The 24,730-nt window shown below is 49.0% G+C and overlaps 2 protein-coding genes across 12 annotated transcripts in view; one reads left to right on the top strand and one right to left on the bottom strand.

The window, feature by feature from the left end:
* The first annotated feature begins 7,840 nt into the window (after nt 1-7,840).
* Ldhd (lactate dehydrogenase D) lies at nt 7,841-12,566 on the top strand. The gene is made up of 11 exons (NM_027570.4): nt 7,841-7,938; nt 8,122-8,234; nt 8,430-8,571; nt 8,755-8,896; nt 9,032-9,191; nt 9,457-9,656; nt 9,739-9,867; nt 9,951-10,078; nt 10,599-10,689; nt 10,788-10,899; nt 10,987-12,566. The coding sequence occupies exons 1-11, from the start codon at nt 7,867-7,869 to the stop codon at nt 11,150-11,152; spliced, it is 1,455 nt and encodes a 484-aa protein (NP_081846.3). The 5' UTR covers nt 7,841-7,866; the 3' UTR covers nt 11,153-12,566.
* The window catches only part of Znrf1 (zinc and ring finger 1), an 89,237-nt gene continuing 76,963 nt past the window's right edge, over nt 12,457-24,730 (bottom strand). For 5 of the 11 annotated variants that reach the window (NR_156703.1, NR_156704.1, XM_030243316.1 and 2 more), the window contains 3 exons: nt 18,866-18,971; nt 16,490-16,581; nt 12,457-15,702 (listed from right to left, as the gene is read on the bottom strand). Coding sequence is in view for 9 of the 11 variants with exons in the window: in XM_030243316.1 (XP_030099176.1) it covers nt 16,524-16,581; nt 18,866-18,971 (164 nt within the window). In the remaining 2 variants the exon portion in view is untranslated. Of the gene's footprint in view, nt 16,582-18,865; nt 18,972-24,730 lie in introns of all 11 variants that reach the window. The other 6 variants (XM_030243317.1, NM_001168621.2, NM_001168623.2 and 3 more) reach the window with 2 other exon arrangements.

Below are 24,730 nucleotides of genomic sequence, written 5' to 3'. Positions count from 1 at the left end.
CTCTCTCTCTCTCCAAGGAAGTCCAAGGATCTAGCAGTTACTCAGTCTCAAGCAAGAGCTAGACTCCCTTCTTCCAATGTCCTTATATTGTCTCCAGCAGAAGGTGTAGCCCAGATTAAAGGTGTGTTCCTTAAACTTGGAGATTCAATCTTCTGGAATCCATAGCCACTGTGGCTCAAGATCTTCAAACCAAGATCCAGATAAGGATCTCCAAGCCTCCAGATAAGGGTCACTGGTGTGTGTGTGTGTGTGTGTGTGTGTGCGTGCGTGTGTGCCTCTCTCTCTCATAGATCAGGATGGAGTTCTCAGCTACTTCCCCAGCACTACACCTACTTGCTCCCATGTTTCCTGCCATGATGATAACGGACTAAACCTCTGAAACTATAAGCAAGTCCCCAGTTAAATACTTTCTCTTCTAAGAGTTGCCTTGATCACTGTGTATCTTCACAGCAACAGAACAGTGACACACTTGAATGCACACACATACACATACACACACACACACACACACACACACACAAATGTATGCATACACAGACATGAAACTATGCACACATACACATGTGAGCACACACAGAGAGAATGTGTTTTGTAAGAAACGTAGAATATTTATGTCTTTTGCTTCCTGAACATAGGTGTAACATGATCAGCCGCCTCATGTTCTTGCTGGCAGGCCTTCTCTGCCATGATGGACCCTCAAACTGTGAGCCTAAGAGAACTTTTCTTTCCATAAGTTGCCTTTGTCATAAGAATACCAAAGTTAAGTAATACGGAAACTTGGTACCCAGGAGTGGGGTTATTAGTGTAGTAAATCCAACCACGTGTGAAACTGGCTTGTGTGAGGAATACAGAAGCCTCAGGCTAGAGAGGGTCTGCATCAGGAAGCAGAGGATAGGCCACTCTAGCAGTATTTCAGAAGACTAGAACGCCAAAGAGACAGTGATAGTGGGGGCCTGGCTCTCAAGCTTTCATAGAGCACAGGGCTCTGTCATGAACTGGGATGAAGCCATTTGTATTGTATTCTGGCAAAGAAGAGTCAGGCTGCATTTTTTTTGCCTATGTGCTGAAAGCTCAGGGGAAATTGAATTTTAAAGTAATTTGTTTGGCAGAGGGAATTTAAGACAGGACAGCATTCAGACTGTAGTATGGTTGCTTCTCTCTGTTCTTGTTCTGATACACAAAGAGACCAGAAAGAGGGAAAATGTACGTTGTCTGGTGAGAAAGGACTATGAGCAAATTTAATGCCATAGACAAGGAGGTTGTGGACAAAGCATCTGAAATTGCTAAAGACATTAGTGCCTTTAGAGGTAAACCTCTTGCTCTGTACTGGTAAGGTGCCTGGGCTGGAGCACTGGCTGTTCTTCCAGAGGTCCTGAGTTCGATTCCCAGCAACCACTTGGTGGCTCATAACCGTTTATAATGAGATCTGGTGTCCTCTTCTGGCCTGCAGTCATATATGCAGGCGGAATACTGCATATATAATAAATAAATCTTAAAAAAAAAAAAAAAGGTAACGTACCCAGAAGGCACGACCCCACCCATCTAAGGCTCCAACTTGTGAGGACGCAGAGCCTAAACTGAGAGTGCTACAGCAGGGATTCTCTGCTCCAAGATAGCTGTCTAAGGAAGTGTTTTTACTAGGTCAGCGCATAGAGGCTGATGTAACTGCTCTCAGTTGGACTAGACACATCTCAAGCTGGAAACAGAACTTGGCCGCTTCTTCCACATGGTACTGGTTTTTAAGACAAGTGAGCCGGACGTGGTAGTGCACGCCTTTGATCCCAGCACTCATGAGGCAGAAGCAGGAGGATTTCTGAGTTCGAGGCCAGCCTGGTCTACAAAGTGAGTTCCAGGACAGCCAGGGCTACACAGGGAAACCCTGTCTTGAAAAAAACAAAAAACAAAAAAAACAAAACAAAACAAAACAAACAAAAAACAAAAAAACAAAAAAAAAAGACTTTGGGAACTTTAAAGATGGGCTAAATGAATTTTGCATTATGAGAAGAACACGAGCCTTTAGAGACCACAAGACTGAGATTAATTATTTAAAAGTGATGTGTGTAACCATCCTTACAGGAATGAAAATACTATAAACAGATACGGTGTCCCTCCCTTTGGGGTTCCTTCGGCTCTCTGGCTATTGAGACAATGGACCTCAAGCTGGAAAGAGGAAAAGGCTAGGATTCTGGTGCCAACTAGAGGCAGAGCTTGTCTCCTAGGAAGTTTTCACAAAATACTGACTTCTCAGATCACCTTGCTGTAGAGAGTGAGCTGAGACGATGATTGTGGGTGGGACCACACTTCCACTAAGAGTGAGGGGCTTATTCACACCCCTTACCCTCTACTTAAACCTCATGTTAGAACCTAAACATGGACTGGAAGTGGGTGGGTCCACTGGGCCTCTTGGCTCCTCTTCCTAGTGTGGTCATATTTTATAAATCTGCTTTTCAGTGTTCTTTGTGTGCTGATGTGGCCTGTTGGCAATGGGTGGTCATGCCTGGCTTGTTAGGTGATGCCACAGCTCAGACTCTGACCCTAACAACTCCAAGTCACAATTTAAGTGACCGAACCTGGAAGATAGATACTTTTGGCTTGTTTGTTTCAGCCACTTGGAACAAGCTGACCTTAGATGAAGAAGATTGAAAGGGACACAACCACTGGGGTCATTTCATTTTTCTTTCCTTCCCAGGTTGGGAAGCCACAGTTGTTTTTATTGGATAAAGTGGAGAAATGAGTACTTGGACTTGGTTAGGATCTCCACAAATGTTGACCCTCAGCCAGCTGCTTGTCAGTGCCCCCCAGGCTTTGCCTTCCTGTTGGTTTGGGGCTCCTTTGAACTATTTAGGTTCATCTTGAATCACGTTGGTAACTACTGTTGGGTGATTGGCTTGGCCTTTTGGAACTCTGAGCTGTTTGAGTTGCACTGAATCATTTGGAATATTACACCATCGTATGACAGGACTCATCCCATTTGAAAATTTGGGGGGGTTCTCTGCTGAGGTAATTATGGTTCTGTTCAATCATGAGAGAGAGAGAGAGAGAGAGAGAGAGAGAGAGCGAGCGAAATGAGGTGTTAGGGAGATCTTTTCTGTGATTTGTATAACCATAAAGACTGTTGTATCTTTTGTTATATTGCTGATCCCTAGGGAGAATTTTGATCTGAGTTCTGTGTGCTCATGATGGTTGTAAAGGCAGTGTGAGGCAAGACAATCTGTTCCTAGAATTCCTGAAAACAACTGAGTTGTAAATCTCTGGCTACTTCATCTTGGCACTTCTTTTTTCTTTCTTCTTTTTCTTTTTTATTTTTTTCTGAGTAAGGGTTTCTCTGTGTGGCCCTGGCTGCGCTGGAACTCACTCTGTAAACCAGGCTGGCCTCGAACTCAGAAAACCGCCTGCCTCTGCCTCCCAAGTGCTAGGATTAAAGGCATGTGCCACCACCGCCCGGCTTTTTTTCTTTTTCTTTTTTTTTTAAGATTTAATTTTATTTTCTGTGTATGAGTGTGTTTTGCTTGCATGTATGCCCATGCACCATGTGTCTGTGAAGGCCATAAGAGGGTGCTGGGTCCACTGGAACTGGAGTTAGAGGTGGTTGTGAACCTACATACAGGTGCTGGGAAATAACCCTGGGTCGTGTGCAGAAGCAGCAAGTGTTTTTTTTGTTTTGTTTTGTTTTGTTTTGTTTTTTGCAGCGAGTGTTCTCAACTGCTGAGCCACATTTCTGGCCCCTCAGGTTTGCATTTCTGTTTTCAAGTTATTTGTACTAAAACCATGATTCTCATCATGCCTAATTTAAACTGTCTGTGGGCTTGGTGCTGGTACCTTACGGGCAGAGCCATTTCTCTACCCCTACCCCCACCCCCGGCCCTATTCTCTTTATGCAAAGATGCTCTCTAATAGTGTATACTCTAGGCAGTACTTCCTAGCAATGAAAATGTATTAGACATTGGTCACCTAAGGAGTACATCTTTAAATACGTACTTAATTTTTAGCTCTTATTGATCGTATTAAAAAAAAAACCTGTATATTACCCCACCACCATAACCACCACCACACTCCCTTTGAGACATGATCTCTTTACATAGACTTAGCTGTCTTGGAACTCACTATGTAGAACAGACTGGCCTTGAACTCACAGAGATCCTCCTGCTTCTACCACCCGAGGGATGAGATTAAAGGTTTGTGCCCCTGAACTTGAACTATGTTTTTGAGATTTAAAGATATTACCCACAGAACAAATAGAGTAGGTTCTAGGGCTGTCTGATGTAAAAATCACTCCTTCCATACCTCTCAGTTGCTTAAAATTGGCCATAAAGGGTACTATTGGCATTAATGCCTTGATATCTGTCTTGGTTACTTTTCTATTGCTGTGCTGAGAAACCATCACTAAGGCAACTTATAGCAAAGAGAGTTTATTGGGGGCTTACAGTTCAGAGGGTCAGTCCATGGTTATTATAGTGGAGAGCATGGCAGCCAGCAGGCAGACATGTCACCTCCTCCAACAAGGCCACACCTCCTAATCCTTCCCCAACAGTTCCATCAACTATGGAATCAAGCATCCAAATATATGAGCCTGAGAGGGCCATTCTCACTTCAAATGACCACAACCTCTGACACCTCAGCCTTTTGCCCTAAACCCAGGATCAGAGTAGACCAAGCAGAACAGATCTCACCCTTGCATTGAGACCAAGCCATCTGACGATCAGTGATGTCTTCTGAGAAACACTGCTCAGAGACGAGGAAGGAAAAGTCAAAACTGAAATGAGGTCACCCCGGGCACAGTAGTTACTTGCCTGGGATCCCAGTGCTTGGGAGCCTGAGGCAAGGAGGATTGTGATTTTTGAGGCCTGCCTGGGTTTTGTAACAAAGATGTTGTCAAAGCCAACAACAACAACAACAAAAATGGAATCACTGTGCCCACCCTTGTAGAGTAACGAAAGCCAAGAGAGGAGCGATGGCTCGTATCCTCAGCTACCTGACATTGAGTAACTGTCTGTCTCTGGACTTTGATCTCTGTTGATATTCTACTTGTGACACTTGTTTCAGGCACAGGCATAATATGTCTCAGAACTGAGGTATAAAAACAAAGAGTGAGTGTCTTAGTCAGGGTTTCTATTCCTGCACAAACATCATGACCAAGAAGCAAGTTGGGGAGGAAAGGGTTTATTTGGCTTATACTTCCACACTGCTGTTCATCACCAAAGGAAGTCAGGACTGGAACTCAAGCAGGTCAGAAAGCAGGAGCTGATGCAGAGGCCATGGAGGGATGTTCTTTACTGGCTTGCTTCCTCTGGCTTGCTCAACTTGCTGTCTTATAGAACCCAAGACTACCAGCCCAGAGATGGTCCCACCCATAAGGGGCCCTCCCCCTTGATCACTAATTGAGAAAATGCCTTACAGTTGGATCTCATGGAGGCATTTCCTCAACTAAAGCTCCTTTCTCTGTGATAACTCCAGCTGTGTCAAGTTGACACAAAACTAGCCAGTACAGTGAGAATGGAGCCATCCTGGCAGGGATGAAGATGTCCTAAAGGGCGATCTGTGCCTCTACCTCTGCCTATCAGAGAATTCGAGTAGGCTGGGTTGTTACAGTGTGCGGTGCCCTGGAAGAACCTCTTCGAGTTTCCCTCCTCATGGCCTCTGGATCTCCACACGTCCCTGATGATGGACCACAAGAAACTGGAATTTCCCTGGAAATCTCATAATGGGAAAAGGAAAAGCCTGCTATCAGTCAGGTGGGGAGCTTTTTTTTTGTTTGTTTGTTTGTTTGTTTTTTCGAGACAGGGTTTCTCTGTATAGCCCTGGCTGTCCTGGAACTCACTCTGTAGACCAGGCTGGCCTTGAACTCAGAAATCCACCTGCCTCTGTCTCCCAAGTGCTCGGATCAAAGGCGTGCGCCACCACGCCCGGCAGAGCTTCTCTCTTCTCTTCTCTTCTCTTCTCTTCTCTTCTCTTCTCTTCTCTTCTCTTCTCTTCTCTTCTCTTCTCTTCTCTTCTCCTCCCCTCCCCTCCCCCCTCCCCTCTCTTCTCTTCTCTTCCTCTCCTCTCTTTCCCCTCCCCTCCCCTCCCCTCTCCTCTCCTCCCTTCTCTTCTCTTTTCCCTTCCCTTCCCTTCCCCCTTTCCCCCTCCCTCCTTCCCCTCCCCTCCCTTTTCTTTTCTTTTCTTTTCTTTTCTTTTCTTTTCTTTTCTTTTCTTTTCTTCTTTCTGTCACAGTATGAGAAAAGAAACTCATACACAAGTCAAAATGGAGTCACTTGCGCTCAATGCCACACAATCCGAACAAAACTGTAAGGAAACATGTAGGATCCCATCAGGCTAAGGTTCCCAGAAACTATAAATTCCAGTCTGAGTCATTGTAAGGAGAGAATCCCTGAGAAGGAGGGTGGTAGTGGGAAGTGTGTGGGATGTTTCATAAGAACAAAACGTAACAGTGCTCAGTCCGTGACACTGGAGCTGTGTGTACCACGACATCGACAGAGTGTCCCATCTGCTTTAACCTTACCAGGAAGGCCAGATTGACTTCAACCCATCAGCTCCCCTCCTGTTGTCCCTGTTTTAGAGAACCCACTGTCCGCTGGGGGGTTTCGTTCAATTCTGTAGTCTTGGAGGGTGCCCCAATCCAAAAAGAGCAAATAAAAGCAATTAGATCTATAACTAAATTTGCTATTTTAAGGATTTCTTTTTAGTTTATAGGTATGAGTGTTTTGCCTGTGTATTTGGCCCACAGAGGCCAGAAGAGGGTGTTTGATTCCCTGCTTGGGATTTGAGTTACAGATGGTTGTGAGTCATCCCATGTGGGTGCTAGGAATTGAACCCGGGTCCTCTGCAAGAGCAATCAGTGCCCTTAACTCTGATGCTATCTCTCCACCACCCCATTCCCTATAACTAAATTTGTCATTTTGTCTTGTTTTGTTTTCTTTTGTTATGGCTCAGGCTGGCTTCATCTCATCCTCCTCCTAACTCAGACTCTCTGTGTGGGTTTACAGGTGCATACCATAAGGCCTGGCTGGCATGATTTTCTCTTTTTACATATTCATCCAAATGTGGTTGGTGAATTAAGAGAGAACCACCAACTCCACGAAGTTGTTTTCTGATCTCTACGCATGCACTGTGGCGCGTATGTTCCTCCATCATGCACACAGACACAATAAAGCTGGATAAAAAAACTAAATAAATTAGGAGTTTGTATTCCTGACCGGAAGGAAGAGAGTCATTGGGAGGTAGTTTAGCTCAGTGGTGGTAGCAAAGGCTCTTCTGGAATTGCTGTGGGAGTTGTTTGGAACCAACAGGATGGTCTTGGAATTAATCTCCTTCCCTGCTTTTCCTTAGCACTCCTCTGCAAGGCGGCCTTTCTGGGCACTGCACTATGCTACCCACTCTGTCCCAGAATGACCTCTGGAGTTTCCCTCTTCGTGGTCATGGTGGCAAGTCTACTCTGTGGCATGCTGTTGAGGCTTGCAAGGTGAGGAAGGCTCTGCCTGACAGGGAGTCAGGAGATGATTCAGGGAGTAGGGCACAGTGTATGTGCCAAGGTTGCAGGCCGGCCTGAGCTCTGGAATGGAAAGGAAAACTGCAGCTTAGAGATCAAAGAAGAGGCTGGAAGTGTAGAAGACAAAGTCCGAGTGCCCGGTGGGACTTGAAAGCCTCCGTACACGATGTTTGTTTGGAGGGCTCTTCGGGGAGCAGCAGTTAGTTGACTTGTAACACGTGAAGTAGCTGTTGTCCTTCTTTTCCAGATCTGCAGAGGCCACCTTAAACCGGCTCCACCTTAAGCAGGCTCCACCCAGGGCAGCTATTGGGCACAGCGAGAGGCAGGCTGGCAAGGCTTCCTCTCCGCCTAGTTATTCTCCCCTTAGCTGCGGTCTGGCTATGGCCATGCTCCTTCGGGTGGCCACCCAGAGGCTGTCTCCCTGGAGGAGTTTCTGCTCCAGGGGGTCGCAGGTATAAGTCTACTTGTGGATGGGGTCCCAGAGGGTGGAGAGCCCGACGTAATGTCCTCGGGGCTCAGTGACGTCACCTTGCAGGTTGACCAGCCCCTCATTCTTCCCACCCGGCCACAGGGCAGGTCTGTGGCTCCCTCCGACTGTCTTTCCGATGACCCCCTCGCACTTTTCTCCCCTGCAGGGTGGACTCAGCCAGGACTTTGTGGAGGCTCTGAAGGCAGTTGTAGGGAGCCCCCACGTGTCCACTGCTTCTGCAGTCAGAGAGCAACACGGGCATGATGAATCGATGCACAGGTATCAGAAGGGACTGAGGGTCCCTGTCTCTCTGGTCACCTGTTTGGAGTTCTGGCATCCTTACACGGAGAGGTGCTCTCTGCCCTGATCTGCTGAGGTCCCTGTCCTTGGGTCCTTAAACCATTGCAGGTTCCTGGATAAGAGAGGGTGAGAAGCTTCCATCCTTTTCAAACCTCTGGGCCTGCCTGCTTCTAGGTGTCAACCTCCTGATGCTGTGGTTTGGCCTCAGAATGTGGACCAGGTCAGCCGAGTGGCAAGCCTGTGCTACAATCAAGGTGTTCCCATCATCCCATTTGGCACAGGCACCGGTGTTGAGGGGGGAGTCTGTGCTGTGCAGGTATAGTGGGGGTGCCCTGGGTCTGGTCCCATTATACAGGACACATTTACAGCTCTCTTCACCTGCCATCCCAGAGCTTTGGTATGGTTGCTGCAGGCCTCAGCCATAAAATGGGGCTCTAGCGGGCTGCCTCGGGCCTAGAGACCTAGGTTGGGCAGCTGTTTTTGACTCCCTTGCTACCAGGGTGGAGTGTGCATCAACCTGACCCATATGGACCAGATCACGGAGCTGAATACAGAAGACTTCTCCGTGGTGGTGGAGCCTGGAGTCACCCGTAAAGCTCTCAATACCCACCTGCGTGACAGTGGCCTTTGGTTTCCTGTTGGTAGGCCTTGGACTAACCACAGAGTACCTGACCGAGGGCTTGGGGGCGTGGTCTGAGGGATTTCACAGGGCCCCATCTTTCCCACAAGAGGGAAAGGGCCTCTGCAGTTGCCCTCTCCAGCATTTCATTCTCTAGACCCAGGCGCAGATGCTTCTCTGTGTGGCATGGCAGCCACCGGGGCCTCGGGCACCAATGCTGTGCGCTATGGAACCATGCGGGACAACGTGATTAACCTGGAGGTAGTGCTGCCTGACGGCAGGCTGCTTCACACCGCAGGCCGGGGCCGCCATTACAGGTGAGCACTGCCTGACCCAGTTGCAGGGCCTCCTGGATTGGATCGGTAAGTGACACTCAGGAGCACCCTGCAACTCTGGAGGCTCAGCTGGAGTTGGCTCTCCCTGTGCAAGGCCTCTCTGGGTCATTAAACCACAAACTCTGTGATGACAATCTGGGGCTGCAGGAGATCAGACCAAACCTGTCTTCTAGCTATGGTGACTTCTGTAGTTGTAGTCGCTCACACGGCCTGGGCGCTCACCTACCTTGTATGTTCCTGGGCCCAGGAAGAGTGCAGCTGGCTACAATCTCACAGGACTCTTTGTGGGCTCTGAGGGGACCCTGGGCATCATTACATCAACCACCCTGCGCCTGCACCCTGCGCCGGAAGCAACGGTGGCTGCCACCTGTGCGTTCCCCAGTGTTCAAGCGGCTGTGGACAGCACAGTTCAGATCCTCCAGGCTGCAGTGCCCGTGGCTCGCATTGGTGAGCCAGGGGGGTGGGTTCCACCGAAAAGGCCCCCTTAGAAGGCCAGGCCTCACCTGATCAGCCCTCTCCCTGGTTCCAGAGTTCCTAGATGATGTCATGATGGATGCCTGCAACAGACACAGCAAACTTAACTGCCCCGTGGCACCCACGCTTTTCCTGGAGTTCCACGGTTCCCAGCAGACACTGGCGGAACAGCTGCAGCGCACAGGTGCGCCGGGGACACGGCGCTGTGAGGTCTGAGGCTGTCCCAGTGTAGGGGTCTAACCATCAGCCTTTCTGTGCCTACTACAGAGGCAATCACTCAGGATAATGGTGGCTCTCACTTCTCCTGGGCCAAGGAGGCCGAAAAGCGCAATGAACTTTGGGCAGCGCGGCACAATGCTTGGTATGCAGCCTTGGCCCTGAGTCCAGGAAGTAAGGTGAGCTGAAGCTGGGGCTGGAGGTGGGATCTACCCACTCACATAGAGAAGACTGAGGCCCACCAAGGGCTGGCTGAGTGGGTGTGAGGACAAGGGGCTATAGACCACTGCACCCAGCTATTCCAGAGTCTAGAGAGAAAGAACTGTTAATTTGCTCCAAACTTAGGAGTTCACAAGTCAGCCTCAGGTATAGTGTTGAGCACTTAGGAATTCTAAACATTGGAAGGGCCTCCTGGGGAAGAAATGGAGAGGAAGGAGGCAGTCTAGCTAGATGGGACGGCTGGGCAGATTATGCAGAAGTTCAGAAGGGTGGGGCTGCTGGGACCCTGCATGGGGTCCAGGCTTAGATCCAGGGGAGTAGTGAAGACCTGGGCTAGCGAAGAAGACCAGTGGGTCAGATGTGTCACTCCGCGACATCAAGACCCCTTGGATTGGTCCTAGGCTTGACCACAGTGATCCCTTAACTTTGGGTAGGCAGTGGGTGATGGGGGGAATCACACAGGCTTGCCTTCCGATTCAGGCCTATTCCACGGACGTGTGTGTACCCATCTCCCGGCTGCCAGAGATCTTGGTAGAGACCAAGGAGGAGATTAAAGCTTCAAAACTCACAGGTTTTGTTCTACTTCACTGCCGTCTGGGAGGCGCTGGGGTTAGCCAAGGCCTGGGCAAGGAGACTAGAGGCGACACTTACTGTTCTCTGGGCCCCTAGGAGCCATCGTTGGGCATGTGGGTGATGGCAACTTTCACTGCATCCTCCTGGTCGACCCAGATGATGCAGAGGAGCAGAGGAGGGTCAAGGCCTTTGCAGAAAATCTGGGCAGGTGAGGACTGTACCGGGGAGGGTTGGGGGCTGGGGAGGGCGGAGGCTGAGGGAGGAGTGCTGGGGGTTCCTTCAATTGGCTTCCTAGGCGGGCCCTGGCACTCGGTGGGACATGCACTGGAGAACATGGCATCGGACTGGGCAAGCGACAGCTGCTCCAAGAGGAAGTGGGCCCCGTGGGCGTGGAGACCATGCGGCAGCTCAAAAACACACTGGATCCCCGTGGTCTCATGAACCCAGGCAAAGTGCTATGAGGAATGTGTAACCCTTGGCTGGCAATCTCCAGAACACAAAGCCCGCCCCTGTTCTGGTCTTTTCCTTCATGCCAACGATCGAGCACGAAATGGAAGGGCTGATGCTATCTATCTATCTATCTATCTATCTATCTATCTATCTATGCCTGCCAGGTAGCCTCTGTAGCTGGGGCTCAAGATGAAGGTGAGGGAGCTGGACTCTCTCACAGAAAGCTGCTACCCTTGTTCTTAGGAGCCTTTTACTCCGGTAGAAAACCCAGGGTGTTTCCCAGTGGGGTGTCTTCCTGGCTGGCAGAGGTGGTGTGGATCTACTCCAAGCTAAGATCAGATCCCAGATCCGTCTGTGGGGGCCTCTCCTCTGCTGGTGCCCTGCATCATGACTCACCCTGTATATATGATGACAGGAGCGTTCCTTTCCTTGCAGAGGGAGGGAGGACCGTTCCATCCGGCACTGTTGGGCCGGCTCTTTGGTCACGTGAGCCCCGTTTGCAGCTGCATCCTTTCCCCCTCTAGGTCTCTTGACCTTGGGCTAAAAAGCATTTGTTTTGGGCCCATCCCCAGACTAACTGTAGCCTGGGGAGGGGATGGAGTTCAAGTTTTGGAAGAAAGTCAGTCCCAGCCCCTCTGCTTTTGCATACCTGAGGCAGGAGACCTGCCAGTGGTGGAGGTCACCTGACAGCTTCCCCACCAGGAAACTGAAGCACCTTCTTCAAGCTGTTATGGTGGACAATAGAAATACAGATGAACTAACCTACTGTGTCCCATCCCTATCCATGGTATAAAGCTCTATCCACCAGCGCTTACTTTCAAAGTCAGGGTCTTGCCTACTTTGGGGCCTGGCAGTTTTGAGACTCCCTGGTCAGAGCCCTGGTCTGGAGGTACTTGCAGTTGTTCCCCAGAAGTCCACGAGAGGGCGCGCAACACCAGAAACCTAGCAGACACTTTTAGGGTGGCCAGTCTCTAGGCATTTTACCCTTGTGGGTCCCAGTCAACTGTAGTACCATCTTCTCTACTGCTAGGTACTTGGGTTGGAAAAAAAAAAGGAAGAAGCAGCCTCCTGCCCCCCACCCTGACACTTTCTTAGTCCAACTTCAGGTCTGTCTCATGATTCTTTGGCTTGCTCCCAAACTACTTCAGGATGAAGAAACCCAAACACCAGTCCCGAATTCACCATTGAGAAATATCGCCAGTGAACCCCCCTCACCCCCAGACAGTCTGTTCACCTCAAGTCCTCCCAAGTTGAGTTCCACTGGGCAGGGCTCCTACATACACCCTCCAATAATGGGAAACTCAATACACAGCCATTTCCCCACAATTTCTTTTATTAAAGAAAATCCCAAACATACAGAAAAAGTTGAAAGAACAAATACACTATATTCACTGAAATATCAGTCGTTGAAGATTCAACAATGGACATTTTTGCCTTATTTGCTTTGTATATTTTGGGGGAGGGGAGACCATATGGGATTAGATTATACATTTCTTGAAATCATTCAACTATATATTTCAGCCACTGTCTCCTAAGGAGGACATTCTCCTATGAGTTTCAATACTATTAAATGGCTTAGATGGGTGGTTTTCAAAAGGGGCTCCTGGAGCTCTCAGAAGGCTTTCTGGGCTCCTCAGAGCTAAGGGGAAGAACCCATCCCTTGGCTCTTCCGGATTTTCTTCCTTCTCAGAAAGGCAGAGTAGGAACGAACAACACAGGATTCTGGAGGGCTGTCTGGATAAAAGGTGACACACACAAGTGCCACCTTGGGAAGCCCAGACAAGCCCAGTCCCACCCACCCCTCACACCAGGCACTGGCAATCTGGGTCCAAATTCAGAGGACATGACAGCCAACAGAGGGCTTTGGTGTGCCAGGTGGGGGCGGAAGTCACTGGGGATGGGATGAGCACCAGCCTAGAGAGCCTAGAATAGCACCCGGTGTGGGGCTCAGCGCCGCCCCAACCAACTCAACCACGGGACTCAGCCACAGCACTGCCAGGGCAGCCGAGCTCACACAGCCAAGGTGGGCACACAAAGCCTGTCTCCAGGCCCGGGGGTCAGACAAGGAGATCTCTTTGCGGGCTGGGCCCTGGCCCGCCAGCTCTGCTGGTAGGATTATATATAGAACGGGGAGACACAGGTGCCAGGCAGAAGCTGGAGGTGCTGGGAATAGAACAGTGCCCTTTGCAGTGACATAGCTACAAGGAAGCCTGCTGCGCATGTGCCAGGCCTTTGGGGCAGATCCCCGACACAAACTGAACCGAGCCGCATGACCCTGTCCCCACTTCACATGCAAGGGATCGAGTTCACGGTTCCACCAAGAAGTAAAGTGCCCCAGTACAGACAAGAGCCCAGTTTCTGGCCATTGACAGTGCTTACAGTTCAGGTCCTGAGGCGTCTGACACTCAGGCTCTAAATAAAGCACTCTTAGTTCTCTGAACTTGCCTCCCTGCCTTGGTGCCCACATGCCCACTGGCCTCCAACACATGTCCTTGCACAGAGCAATTGCTTCAGGACGCATCTGAGGGCAAGGGTGGTAGCATAGTCCAAACTTGTGGGCCTGCTGGGACTGGGCCCTGACACAGCAGTACAAGGGGCAGGTCTGGAAATGGTCATGGTAGAGAGGTGGTGCCATCTCCCTCCAGAGCTTCCCTTAGCTGGCTCTGCAGGAGGCCCTGAAATGCAGCTCCTGGAGCCTGGCTAGAAGACAGGCAGGTATGCACTGCTGCTCTGCCCCGAGGTTTCCTGCCCAGCCTGCAATTTGCTAACTTGTATGAGGCTGAGTGGCTGGTTCTGGTTCAAGGACTGTGAGCTGGAAGAAGCCCAGAGCAGGGCCTTTTCCGGGGCCTCAGAGAAGCATGCCCATGAGTCAGCACTTGGCTCTGCACGGAGCAACAGGCAAGCAGAGGGTAGGGAGGGGGGCAGAGGCTCTGAAAAGCAAACGGACTGGGCTGGCATCTCCAGGTGCCTGTATCCTCTGGTGGCTGTAAGAGCTTTGCCCCTGAATATCATTCCAGTAGCATCCTATCACAACCAGAGATGACAGAAGACTGACAATCACTCCATGATGCTTAAGAATTTATAAACTTCAAAGACACAGCCGAGCCACTATGTAGAGCCTCTGCCCAGGAGTGGCTAAGCCATTACAGGTGCTGAGGGAGGGGGTGTGGGCTGAGAGGTGGACAGAGGGAACTGGCATTTGCCTTCCACCTTGATTGTGTAACAACACTTCATTAAAATAAATCACACGGTGCATCTTTTGTTACACACTATTTTAATACCATATCAAAACACCTTGACTGATAAGCTTTTCTCCTAAGCTTTGAACAGTTTTAAAACATTTTTGTAATTTTTTTTTTTTGGATTTTAATATATAAATACAGAAACCTATCCTGCATGGGCTGATGTCATGTGTGAATGGCTAAAATATTTCCGTGCGCCTGAAAATGGGGGTTGCAGCACACAGTCCTTTAGCTAAGTCTAAATTTCCTCAGGGGGAAAAAAAAATCACAGGGGCCTTGGAAAAATGTCCAGGCATTTTTTTTTTCAGTGTATTTGTGATTATTAAATCCTCTGATGGGATCAGATCCAGGAGGAAAGGCAGGGGAGACTCGGGGCTGGGGGAGGGCAAGTGTCCACGATGGGCTCTTCATCTTCCTCTTTTTTGGCAAGGAAATCAAGGAAATTTAAGGGGAGAAAAGTGCAAAACCAAGCCAGAAAAATGGGACAGAAGAACAAGAAAACAAAAAAAAAACGAATCCCCAAAGGTAGAAAGGTTAGTGATGCAGAGAGCCAACTGGGGCGCTGGGCAGAGGGACTAACGTGTGCCCGCCTGCCCACCTGCCATCAGAGCGCTAGGGTCAGGACATGGCTATGCTTGCTTCTGTCATGAGTGGTTTTTAGCTGGGCAGCAAACAGCAGGCTGTAAACATCACAAGGGAAAACACCAGTCGACACAAGACTTTTTTATAGAATTTTTTGTTGTTTGTAAACACTTTTTAAAGACAGACCCACAACGCCTTTCAAAGGTGAAAAAGAAAATGCCCTTTCCCTCCTGGGTCGAGGGTGAGGGGAAGGATAGAGGTCAATTCATTCTTCTCTCATCCACTGGGTGTCCTCAGGGAGGACCATTTTCTGGAAGTCAGTGCAGAAGGGTGCCCTGTTCTCTCTGGTGTCCCAAGCTCAGCTCTGTCCAGTGTCCGAGGAGCCTCCTCCCAGGAACAGGGGCTGGCTGTCCCTGTGTGGGTCGGAAGAAGTCAGTCCCGCTTCATCTTGCTGAGAGTTGCCGCTCCATCGCACGGTGGCAGCAGCTTGTGTCCCCCTGAGACCAGGCTGGTTGGCTGGGGCATCTGGTTCAGTCCAGGCAGGCCCATTGGAAGCCAAACATCATGCCGGCGGCGGCATTCTGGACCTGCACTCTGGAGCTGGGATCCAGTCCCTCTGCCTCACTCTCCCTCGCTTGGCATCAGGTTTTGAGGTGAGGGTAGAAAGAGCCAATGTCCCTGATTTGCCTGACACCAGCAGCTGTTCTGGGCATTTACTTGGAATAAATAAAATAAACCTAACAAAAGAAAAAACAACAAAGAAGAGAGAGAAGAAAAGGGATCCCCAAGCCTTTGGATGTGGGATCAAGTGGGAAGGGGCTGATGGTTTTCAGTTGGATGGGACAAAAACAAACTAAACAAAACAAAAGAGAGAGAACACCCAACACAGTCCTCAAAGGCACAGGCAGGGTGGGGGCGGGATAGGGGCAGTTAAACAAGGTACCCTGGGGAAGAAATGAAGGTCAGATCCAATGGTTACACAGCACCAGAAGTGCGTGTGTGGGAGGGAGTAGCCTGCTGCTGTGACACTGTGCCTGGGACACAAGGACTGAGTGTGGCCTGGACCTCTCAGGCCGGTGGAAGAACCAGGAGTGGAAAGACCTCAGGCCATGTCTTTGCAGTGGACAATGTCTGTTCCACAGGCCACTACTTAGTGATTCTTCCCTTTCAGAACCGAGTCTCTGAGAGGTGAGGGAGGTGAGGCTGCTGTAGAGCCTGGCTGGGGGCGCCTCTGCTCCAGCCCATGCACCCTGCAGGGGACCTTCTGCCTCTCCTGAGGGGAAGGAGCCTGGTTCTATCTTTGCATGGAGTTCTCATGACTAGGTTACTATCGCTCTTTCATGCTCCCCCAACTCCCAGGAACATCCCCCTACTTCCTGGGGACTGCTCTCTGAGGAGATGGCTTCTGTCTTTCTGCTTCTGCTTTCTCCTTGGTGGGGTGTGTATCAGGCAGGCCAGCTCCTCTCCCCCAGCTCCCAGAAACTTGACTCTTAGCCCAGAGTCTCCCGCCAAGTATGGGCTCACCTTTGAGAGGAGTCGGCAAGCAGGCCCAGCAGGGTCAGTCAGCAGGGTGCTCTGGACAAGATCTGTTCACTTCAAACCATGAGTCTATGCAGCTGGAGTGGGGCATCAAGGGGAAACACATTAGCTGCTAACAACACTGTTCCTGCCAAGGGAGCCTTTCAAGGGGTTCTCAGGAAAGGCTTTCTAAATCTCTCCTGAAACGACCCCAGGGAAACATGATTATGCCCCCAATTCATTGAAGCAGAAAAAGGAAGATGATCAACAACGATATCCTAAGGGTGGGAGGGCAGACGGGAGCTTGAGTCAGTGGTTTGAGAGAGATGCTGCTTCCCAGAGGACCCAAGTCTGGTTCACACCACCTGTCTGCTGCTTCACAGCCATCCCATAAATCCAGAGATCTCACCCCTCTGGCCTTTGTAGGCTCCTGCATTCTGATGCACATATACATAGATGCACACACATACCCATAACTTAAAATTAATAAAAAAGAATAATCCTGAGCTCAGGTTTGGGATTAATAACCCCAGGGCTCAGTAGTTGAGAGTCCTAGCTGTTTTTATACAAGAGCCAGGTTCAGTTCTTAGCACCCAAACAGTGGCTCACAAACATCTTTAACTCCTGGTCCTGGGGATTCAATGCTCTGTTCTGGTCTCAGCGGGCAAAATACCCATGCACATAAAATTTAAAAATAAGCTGGGCCAGGCAATGGTGGCGCACGCTTTTAATCCCAGTGCTTGGGAGGCAGAGGCAGGTGGATTTCTGAGTTCGAGGCCAGCCTGGTCTACAGAGTGAGTTCCAGGCCAGCCTGGTCTACAAAGTGAGTTCCAGGACAGCCAGGGCTACACAGAGAAACCCTGTCTCAAAAAAACAAACAAAAATACCTAATAAACTAAATAATGAATAACTATAAAAATTAATAAAATAAAAATAAATGAAAAGGAAAACTAAAACATCGATCCTGGTTCAGCAGGAGACAGGAGCAGTAGGTACAGGCTCTGGGAGGCTGGGCCTTGCAGAAAGGGCAAAACTGGCCTTGTGAAGCTCAAAGCTGGGGCACAGGGAGCACAGGACAGCAACAGATAATACTAAGGAGGTGGCAGGTGGACTACATAGGGCAGCAGGTTAACTGTCTGTAAGGTCTGAGAGGCAGGAAGCAGGACTAGATACAAGAGGCTGGCCAGTGATGAGGGTGGCTAGATCTTGGATGATGAGGGTACCCTTCTCAGGAGCCACAAGTCTACCTAGCCTAGATATAACAGTAGGAAGGGGAGCTGCACCCTTGGGCTCTTTGACATTGCTAAATAAGTGAGCATGAACCAGGGTGAGGGTATAGTAAGACCATAATCTCCAGTGTTCATAGGAGTGTCTGTAACAAAGAATAAACAGCAGGCAACCTAAGACACTGTAAAGCCACATCTGGGTATTTTCAAAGAGTAACTAAACATAATCTGCTTAGGTCTCCCCAGGGCCGGGGCTTTCCTTTCCTGGCTTTGGTTAGTGGCTTCCTGAGATGTTGCAGGGATCTGTGCCAGACCAAGAACCACAGTTCTCCCAAGGCCAATCACACTCCAGGCACAGCTCTGACACTGAAGACCAGTAGTCCTGGGGTTGGGCTTAGGAAAGTCCTTGTGCCAGGAAACAGTGTGGGCTGGAGAAAGAGACACACAGGGCACACTCCTGACCTGAACAAGGAGGTGTCTTCTTTCCAGGTAGGAAAAAGTTGAAGGGTACCACTGGAGGCAGAGGACAGATCTTGGCCTGGCTAATTATAGCAGCTCTTGGTACTTAGAGGTAGCGGCTTTTCCTGCCTCCTAGCCCTTGTTTTGTTTTGTTTTGTTTTTTCTTTTGGTTTTTTTCAGACAGGGTTTCTCTGTATAGCCCTGGCTGTCCTGGAACTCACTCTGTAGACCAGGCTGGCCTCGAACTCAGAAATCCACCTGCCTCTGTCTCCCAAGTGCTGGGATTAAAGGCGTGCGCCACCACGCCCAGCCCCCCTAGCCCTTGGAAGAGGAGGGTGCCACACAGGCCAGCAAGGACACCAGCTCTACCCTCGATACCTCTCTCTGCATGACAGGGTTCAGGGAGGAGGGAGTCAAGCTCCAGGTGGGATCTAATAGACCTCCAAGCCAGGTCTAGCCACCGGCTCCCATCATCTGAACTGCCGACTCAGAGTTGAACCTTGAACAATTGACTTCTGCTCTACCCTTGCTATGACTGAGCCTTCCAGTCAGCATAGTAGATGCCCGCCCCCTAACAGAGTGCAAAGAGTATACAATACAGGCCATACCATAACCCAAGAGGACTGGATGACTGGTGAAGGGGATCTATTCATTATATATGGGATTTGGCAGAGTTGTTCCTGCCAGGCCCTTGTACCTTTTGTGATAGATGCACAGGCAAGGCAGCCTGGCTATCGTGTCCCCCTGAAGCAGCTCCTCCAGGCAGATCACACACTCACCCGCATCTTTAGTCAGCACATCATCTGCAAGAGAGACAGGGATACCAATAAGGTTAATCACCAGCAGCTGAGCGGCACAGAGCACACATAGGTCTACTACCTATGAGCTACTTGCAGACCTAAACCACAGTGTGTTTGGAACACATAGTACACGTGGAACAGCAATGGGAGAAATGTGCAATAATTAGAAGAGCCTTCTGACTGACTTAGAAGCCTGGAATGAGGGGCATGGAGAAAAGTGCTTATTTAGACTGTTCAAGAGAGGCTTTGGGGGGCTGGAGAGATGGCTCAGTGGTTAAGAGCACTGACTGCTCTTCCACAGGCCCTGAGTTCAATTCCCAGCAACCACATGGTGGCTCCTAACCATCTGTAATAGGATCTAATGCCCTTGTCTGGTGTGTCTGAAGACAGCGACAGTAAACCCACTAACATTTTTTACAAGAGTTATTTATTTTATGTATGAGAGAGAGAGAGAGAGAGAGAGAGAGAGAGAAAGAACACTTTGGAGAACTTCACAATGACACGAGCCATAGGCTCGGGTAGGAGGGATGACAATCTAGACAATGGAAACAACCCCAGACACCTGGGAACTTCAGGAAGTCTGCTAAGACAGGTTGCAGAGACTCAAGGAGTCACACAGGCAGGGGTGAAACCAAGTCCCCAGGAGCTGCTTTATGCTGTTGCTGTCACAGAACCTCAGTCTCCTTTGCTTAGTTAAGAGGCACTAGAGGTAGATTGAAGAGCTCACTTAGAGGCCAACCCTGACCATGTAGCAACGGCACGCGTGCCAACAAGGGTAGGGCATTAGCATGGTTATATCATATGACACTCCACAGGAAAAGGCAAGGCTAGAGAGCGATAAATCCCAGAGGTGTCTATTAGGTTTCTCCATAGGGACATACCAATGGAAACTTCCAGATGTGGGGAATCTCACTTTAGTCTAGATGTAGGGACATGTACAGACAGTAGAATAAAGAGACTGTTCAAGGACAAAGTTTAGATTAAACTCCAATAAAGTCACAGGCAGGCACGGTAATGCCCTCACACAGAATCACCACGAAGTTCCCTGACCATAGCAGAACATCCATCCAGTGAGCATAATGGGATTCTGTGTATATGGTTTTCTTTGAGCTGAAAGAGCTTACAAGCTAGCAGGGCACATGGTATCATGTGTGAATGACGAAAGGGAAACCCAGAGAAGTCACGTGGCTTGCCCTGTCAGGGGGCTTGAGAAGGGTTGTGAAAGACGGGACCTTTGTTCTGGTGACCTCACTTCCCACTGTTGCTTCTTTGTGTCCTGATTATTTGGTGGTAAAACTCTTAAGTACTCATAAAATATGGATTATTAATAGGCTAGGAGGGCCTAGTGACTCAAATTTCCCTGCTAAGAATCCCAGGGAAGTTTGAGGCCAGCCCGGTCTACAAAGTGAGTTTCAGGACAGCCAGAGAAACCCTGTCTCGGAAAAAAACAAAAACAAAAAACAAAGCAAAACAAAAAGAATCCCAGGGAAATGGAATAAAACACATAAAATCTGATATTGATATTGAAGTTCCTGTTTGTAGGAGTTGTAAGAGAAGTCACTTGGTTTACAGGACATTAGGACAACTTGTGGTCATCACTTTCTCCTTGAACACTTAGCTAGGCCAAGGGTACAGTAAAAAGGGCAGCATGAACATAAGAAGCGGAGGAACACCCTAAAGTGGCCAGTCCCATCCCTTTAAAGCACGACACACCATACATACCTGTTTGTGCATGCAAGGAAAAAAAATCTATAAAAGTATACCTCTAAAGTGAAAGGAAGGAGGATTAGAAGCAAAGCACATTTGTGCTCTTTTGTCTTGTAAATGTTTGAGCACATACTACTTTATACAAGCCAGGCACGGCAATGCAAGCCTCCAATCCCAGAACCCAGGAGGAGGTAGGAGGATCTCTGTGAGTCAGGCCAGTCTGGTTTACAGAGTGAGTTCCAAGACAACCTGGGCTACAAAGTAAGACCCTGTTTCAAAAAAACCTAATAAATAAACAAGAAAGAAGTGCACCGATGTGGTGGTTTGAATACGCCTCTGATAGGCTCATATATTTAGATGTTTAATCATTAGGGAGTGGTGTCCTTGACAGGTATTAAGGACGATACAGCCTTATTGGAGGAAGTGTCACTGGGGGTGTCAAACAAGCGAGGCCCAATGTCTCTCTTTTCCTGCTGCTGACCATTCAGATGTAGAACTCTCAGCTACCTCTCTAGTACCTTGTCTGTATGTCTATGACACACAATGCCTCCTGGACTAAATGGTTTCTGAAACTAAAAACCATCCCCAATTAAATGTTTCCCTTCACAAGAGTTGCTATGGTCATGGTTTCTCTTCACAGCACGAGACCACTGACTAAGACAGCAGGAATTTGCATTTTACTTGAGAATGTATTCGAAGGGTAAAATGGATGTGACTAGAGAAAGGAGATATACTGCATAATGTACAATGCAGGGCCCAGGGGACGGGGCTCACAGTTAGGGAACAGGCTTTCAACTTTGATATGCCTGATGCTCTTCACATAACACATCAGAGGATAAAACCCTCAACAGGGATGGGAAGAAAACTTGCTTAGTCTACAGATAGAGTTATCCTGGAGACATCCTTGGCCATTTCTTCTCCATTCTCTGGGACATCTCACCGGTGACATGAACTTTCAGACTATAGCCCTTCATTGTTGTTTCCTAGATTCCAAACCAGCACGTATACACACACAGGCAGACCATACACCATAAACACACACACACACACAAACACACACACACACACACACACACACACACACACACACACACACACACACACACACAAAGGCTAAAAAAAGATTAAAGGAGAAAAGTGATGCTGAATTCTGGCCTCTACATGTGCCCACACGTACACACATGTGCCACCCCATTCAAGAAAGCACGTTGGGTTGCCAAGATGGCATAGTGTATAACTTGCTTCAGAGCCAATCTCTGAAATCCACCTAATCCGCACTACGTTGTCTTCTGGCTTCCACTTATGTACAATGCTCCCCCCCGCCTCCAGTGTGAGCATGCCCTTGAGCATGTGTATGCACACACACATGAAGGAGCAGACCCAAGCACAGGCACTCATAATAAATAAAAGGAGGAAGGGAAGAAAGGAGGGAGGGAGGCAGGCAGGCATGCAGGAGCTCACACAGTGCACTTCCAGGGCTCTGAAGAAAGAGTAATGAATGCCCCTTGGTAGAGGAGGGAAAACATCATAAAGCAAAAGCCCTGCACCCCAGAACAGAACTCGGGGAAATCTACTCAATGTCCTGGATGCCACAGGGAAACTCCTGCCTCACCAGAACATGCCTGGAACAACACCCCTGAGCTTCCAGTCCACTCTATGGCTTCAGAGCGCTCTTCTTTTCTGCTTTTGTTGTTGTTGTTTGTTTTGTTTTTTAAATTTTATCTATCTATCTATCTATCTATCTATCTATCTATCTATCTATCTATCTATCTATCTATCTATCTATCTATCTGAGACAGGGTTTCTCTGTGGAGCCCTGGCTGTCCTTGAACCTAGAGACCTACCTGCCCCTCCAGGGGGCTGGGACTAAAAGTGTGTGCCACCACCACCTGGCCACAGAGTTCTTTTGCTAAAAAAGTCAGTCATACCTCCCTCCACCTCAGGAGGTTGGGCAATACGATGGCCACAGATTTTACAGAGAGAGAAGTGATAAAGCCAACCACATTTACACAGAGAGCTCCTTCCTCCTCCTCTCTTCTCTGTAGCGCCCTCCCTCAGCTTCTGGTAGGCCTTAGTTCAAGGTGGCCAAGGAAGGCTGAGAAGGCTGAGAGCTAATGGCTGGTGCTCTGCTGGTCACTGACCTCCCTGGCCAAGCCCTTGATGCACCAGGAGTCTGTTCTCTTTGTTTCTGAACACTGGTTGGACCAGTAAAACTGGTCTTGCTTTCCCTAAATTTTAAAAATAATCTGGTAGGCAAATACTGGAGGCCTTGTCCAGCCCTTCCCTCAGACCAACCCTCAGACTAAGAAAAATACTGCTTTCTATCTGCCTCACTTGGAGCTTTCTACTTTTTTCTTTCTAATTTAACTAAATTTCATCTTACATAACCATCATAAATTTTATCCATATTTCCCTGGTGCCAGCAAGCATAGACGGTGAGCATGTGAATGTGTGTGTGCAGGGCAGAGACCAGGAGGTTCCAGAGCGCACATGTCCCCCGAGCTCCCCATCATGCGCTCTCCCCACTAGAAAGGGAGCAGGCCCTCACACAGATGGGCATGCTCACACAGACCCTTACACAGATGGGCATGCTCACACAGACCCTCACAGATGGGCATGCTCACACAGACCCTCACAGATGGGCATGCTCACACAGACCCTCACAGATGGGCATGCTCACACAGACCCTCACAGATGGGCATGCTCACACAGACCCTCACAGATGGGCATGCTCACACAGGCCCTCACAGATGGGCATGCTCACACAGGCCCTCACAGATGGGCATGCTCACACAGACCCTCACAGATGGGCATGCACGCTACCTCAAGCCGCTCTGCCCTCCAGTCACTTCAAAACATTGTTTTACATTCATTTTATTATTTTGTGTGTATGAGTGTTTTGCCCGCATGCCTGTGCACTTCATGTGTGCCTGCTCTTCGAGGAGGTGGCAACCCTTCTTGTGAGTGCTGAGAATTAAACCAGGGCCTTGGCAAAGAACAAACACTCCTGAGTCAACCTTCCAGACCCTGGAAGAAACAGAACTTCACCAGCACTGAAGAAAGCCTCCTGTTGCTCCTTCCTAGAAAGACTCCAAGAGCTGATGGCTTATTGCCAGGTATCTCCTCACATTTTTCTTTTACAATTTTTATTTTAAAAATTTATTTATGTGTGTACTTATTTTACATATGTATGTCTGTACCACAGGTGTTTCTGGTACTATGGAAGGGAGAAAGCATTAGATCCCTTGAAACTGGACTTAGAGATGACTGTGAGCTGGCATGTGGGTGCTAGGGAGCTAATCCAGGGCCCCTGAAGAGCATCCAAACTTGACCCATCTTTTTAGGCTCACATTTTTTTTTTCTAAATACGTAAGGATCCAAGAATTCACATTCTATTTGAATTCAAGACATGTCCTAAGGACTCAGGCCACAATGTCCTCTTACCTCTAGTGTCTTCAGAAAAAAAAAGGAGAGGAAAGGGAGGAGGAGGAAGAGGAGGAGGAGGAAGAGGAGGAGGAGGAGGAGGAGGAGGAGGAGGAGGAGCAGCAGCATCATGCTGCCACAGCCTCCTTTCTGCATTAGCCGTGTGTATAGAGAAGCCAGACATGGACTCTGAAGCCCCTTCATCTCCTCAGGATAAACTACTCACAGGACTTGAGGTGAAGTCTGTGGCTTACATACAAGGAGACTTTTCACGTAAAGGATGAAGAAAGAGTAAGGAGCAGAGGGAGAGCCACAGTGGCTCTGCTGAGATGGCCACCCTGCTCTTCCTCTACCCTATGGATCCAGACCCACTTGGGGTCAAATGGCCCTTTCACAGGGGTTGTCTAAAACCATCTTGCATACCCAGTATTTACATTATAATTAATAGTGAGCAAATTAGGAGCTATGAAGTAGTAACAGAGATAATTTAAGACTGGGGTCACCACAACATGGGCTGTGTTAAAAGGTCTCAGCATTAGGAAGGATGAGAACCGCTGCTCTAGGGGACCTTTTCCAGGTTGCTGGTGAGAGAGAGAATATGAAGGAAGACCGGGTTCTCTGGGAAAGGGAGG

Source organism: Mus musculus, chromosome 8, assembly GCF_000001635.26.
Source record: "Mus musculus strain C57BL/6J chromosome 8, GRCm38.p6 C57BL/6J".
Classification (NCBI taxonomy): domain Eukaryota; kingdom Metazoa; phylum Chordata; class Mammalia; order Rodentia; family Muridae; genus Mus; species Mus musculus.
The sequence above is the reverse complement of the archived record's forward strand: the minus strand, read 5'-3'. Positions and strand labels throughout refer to the sequence as shown.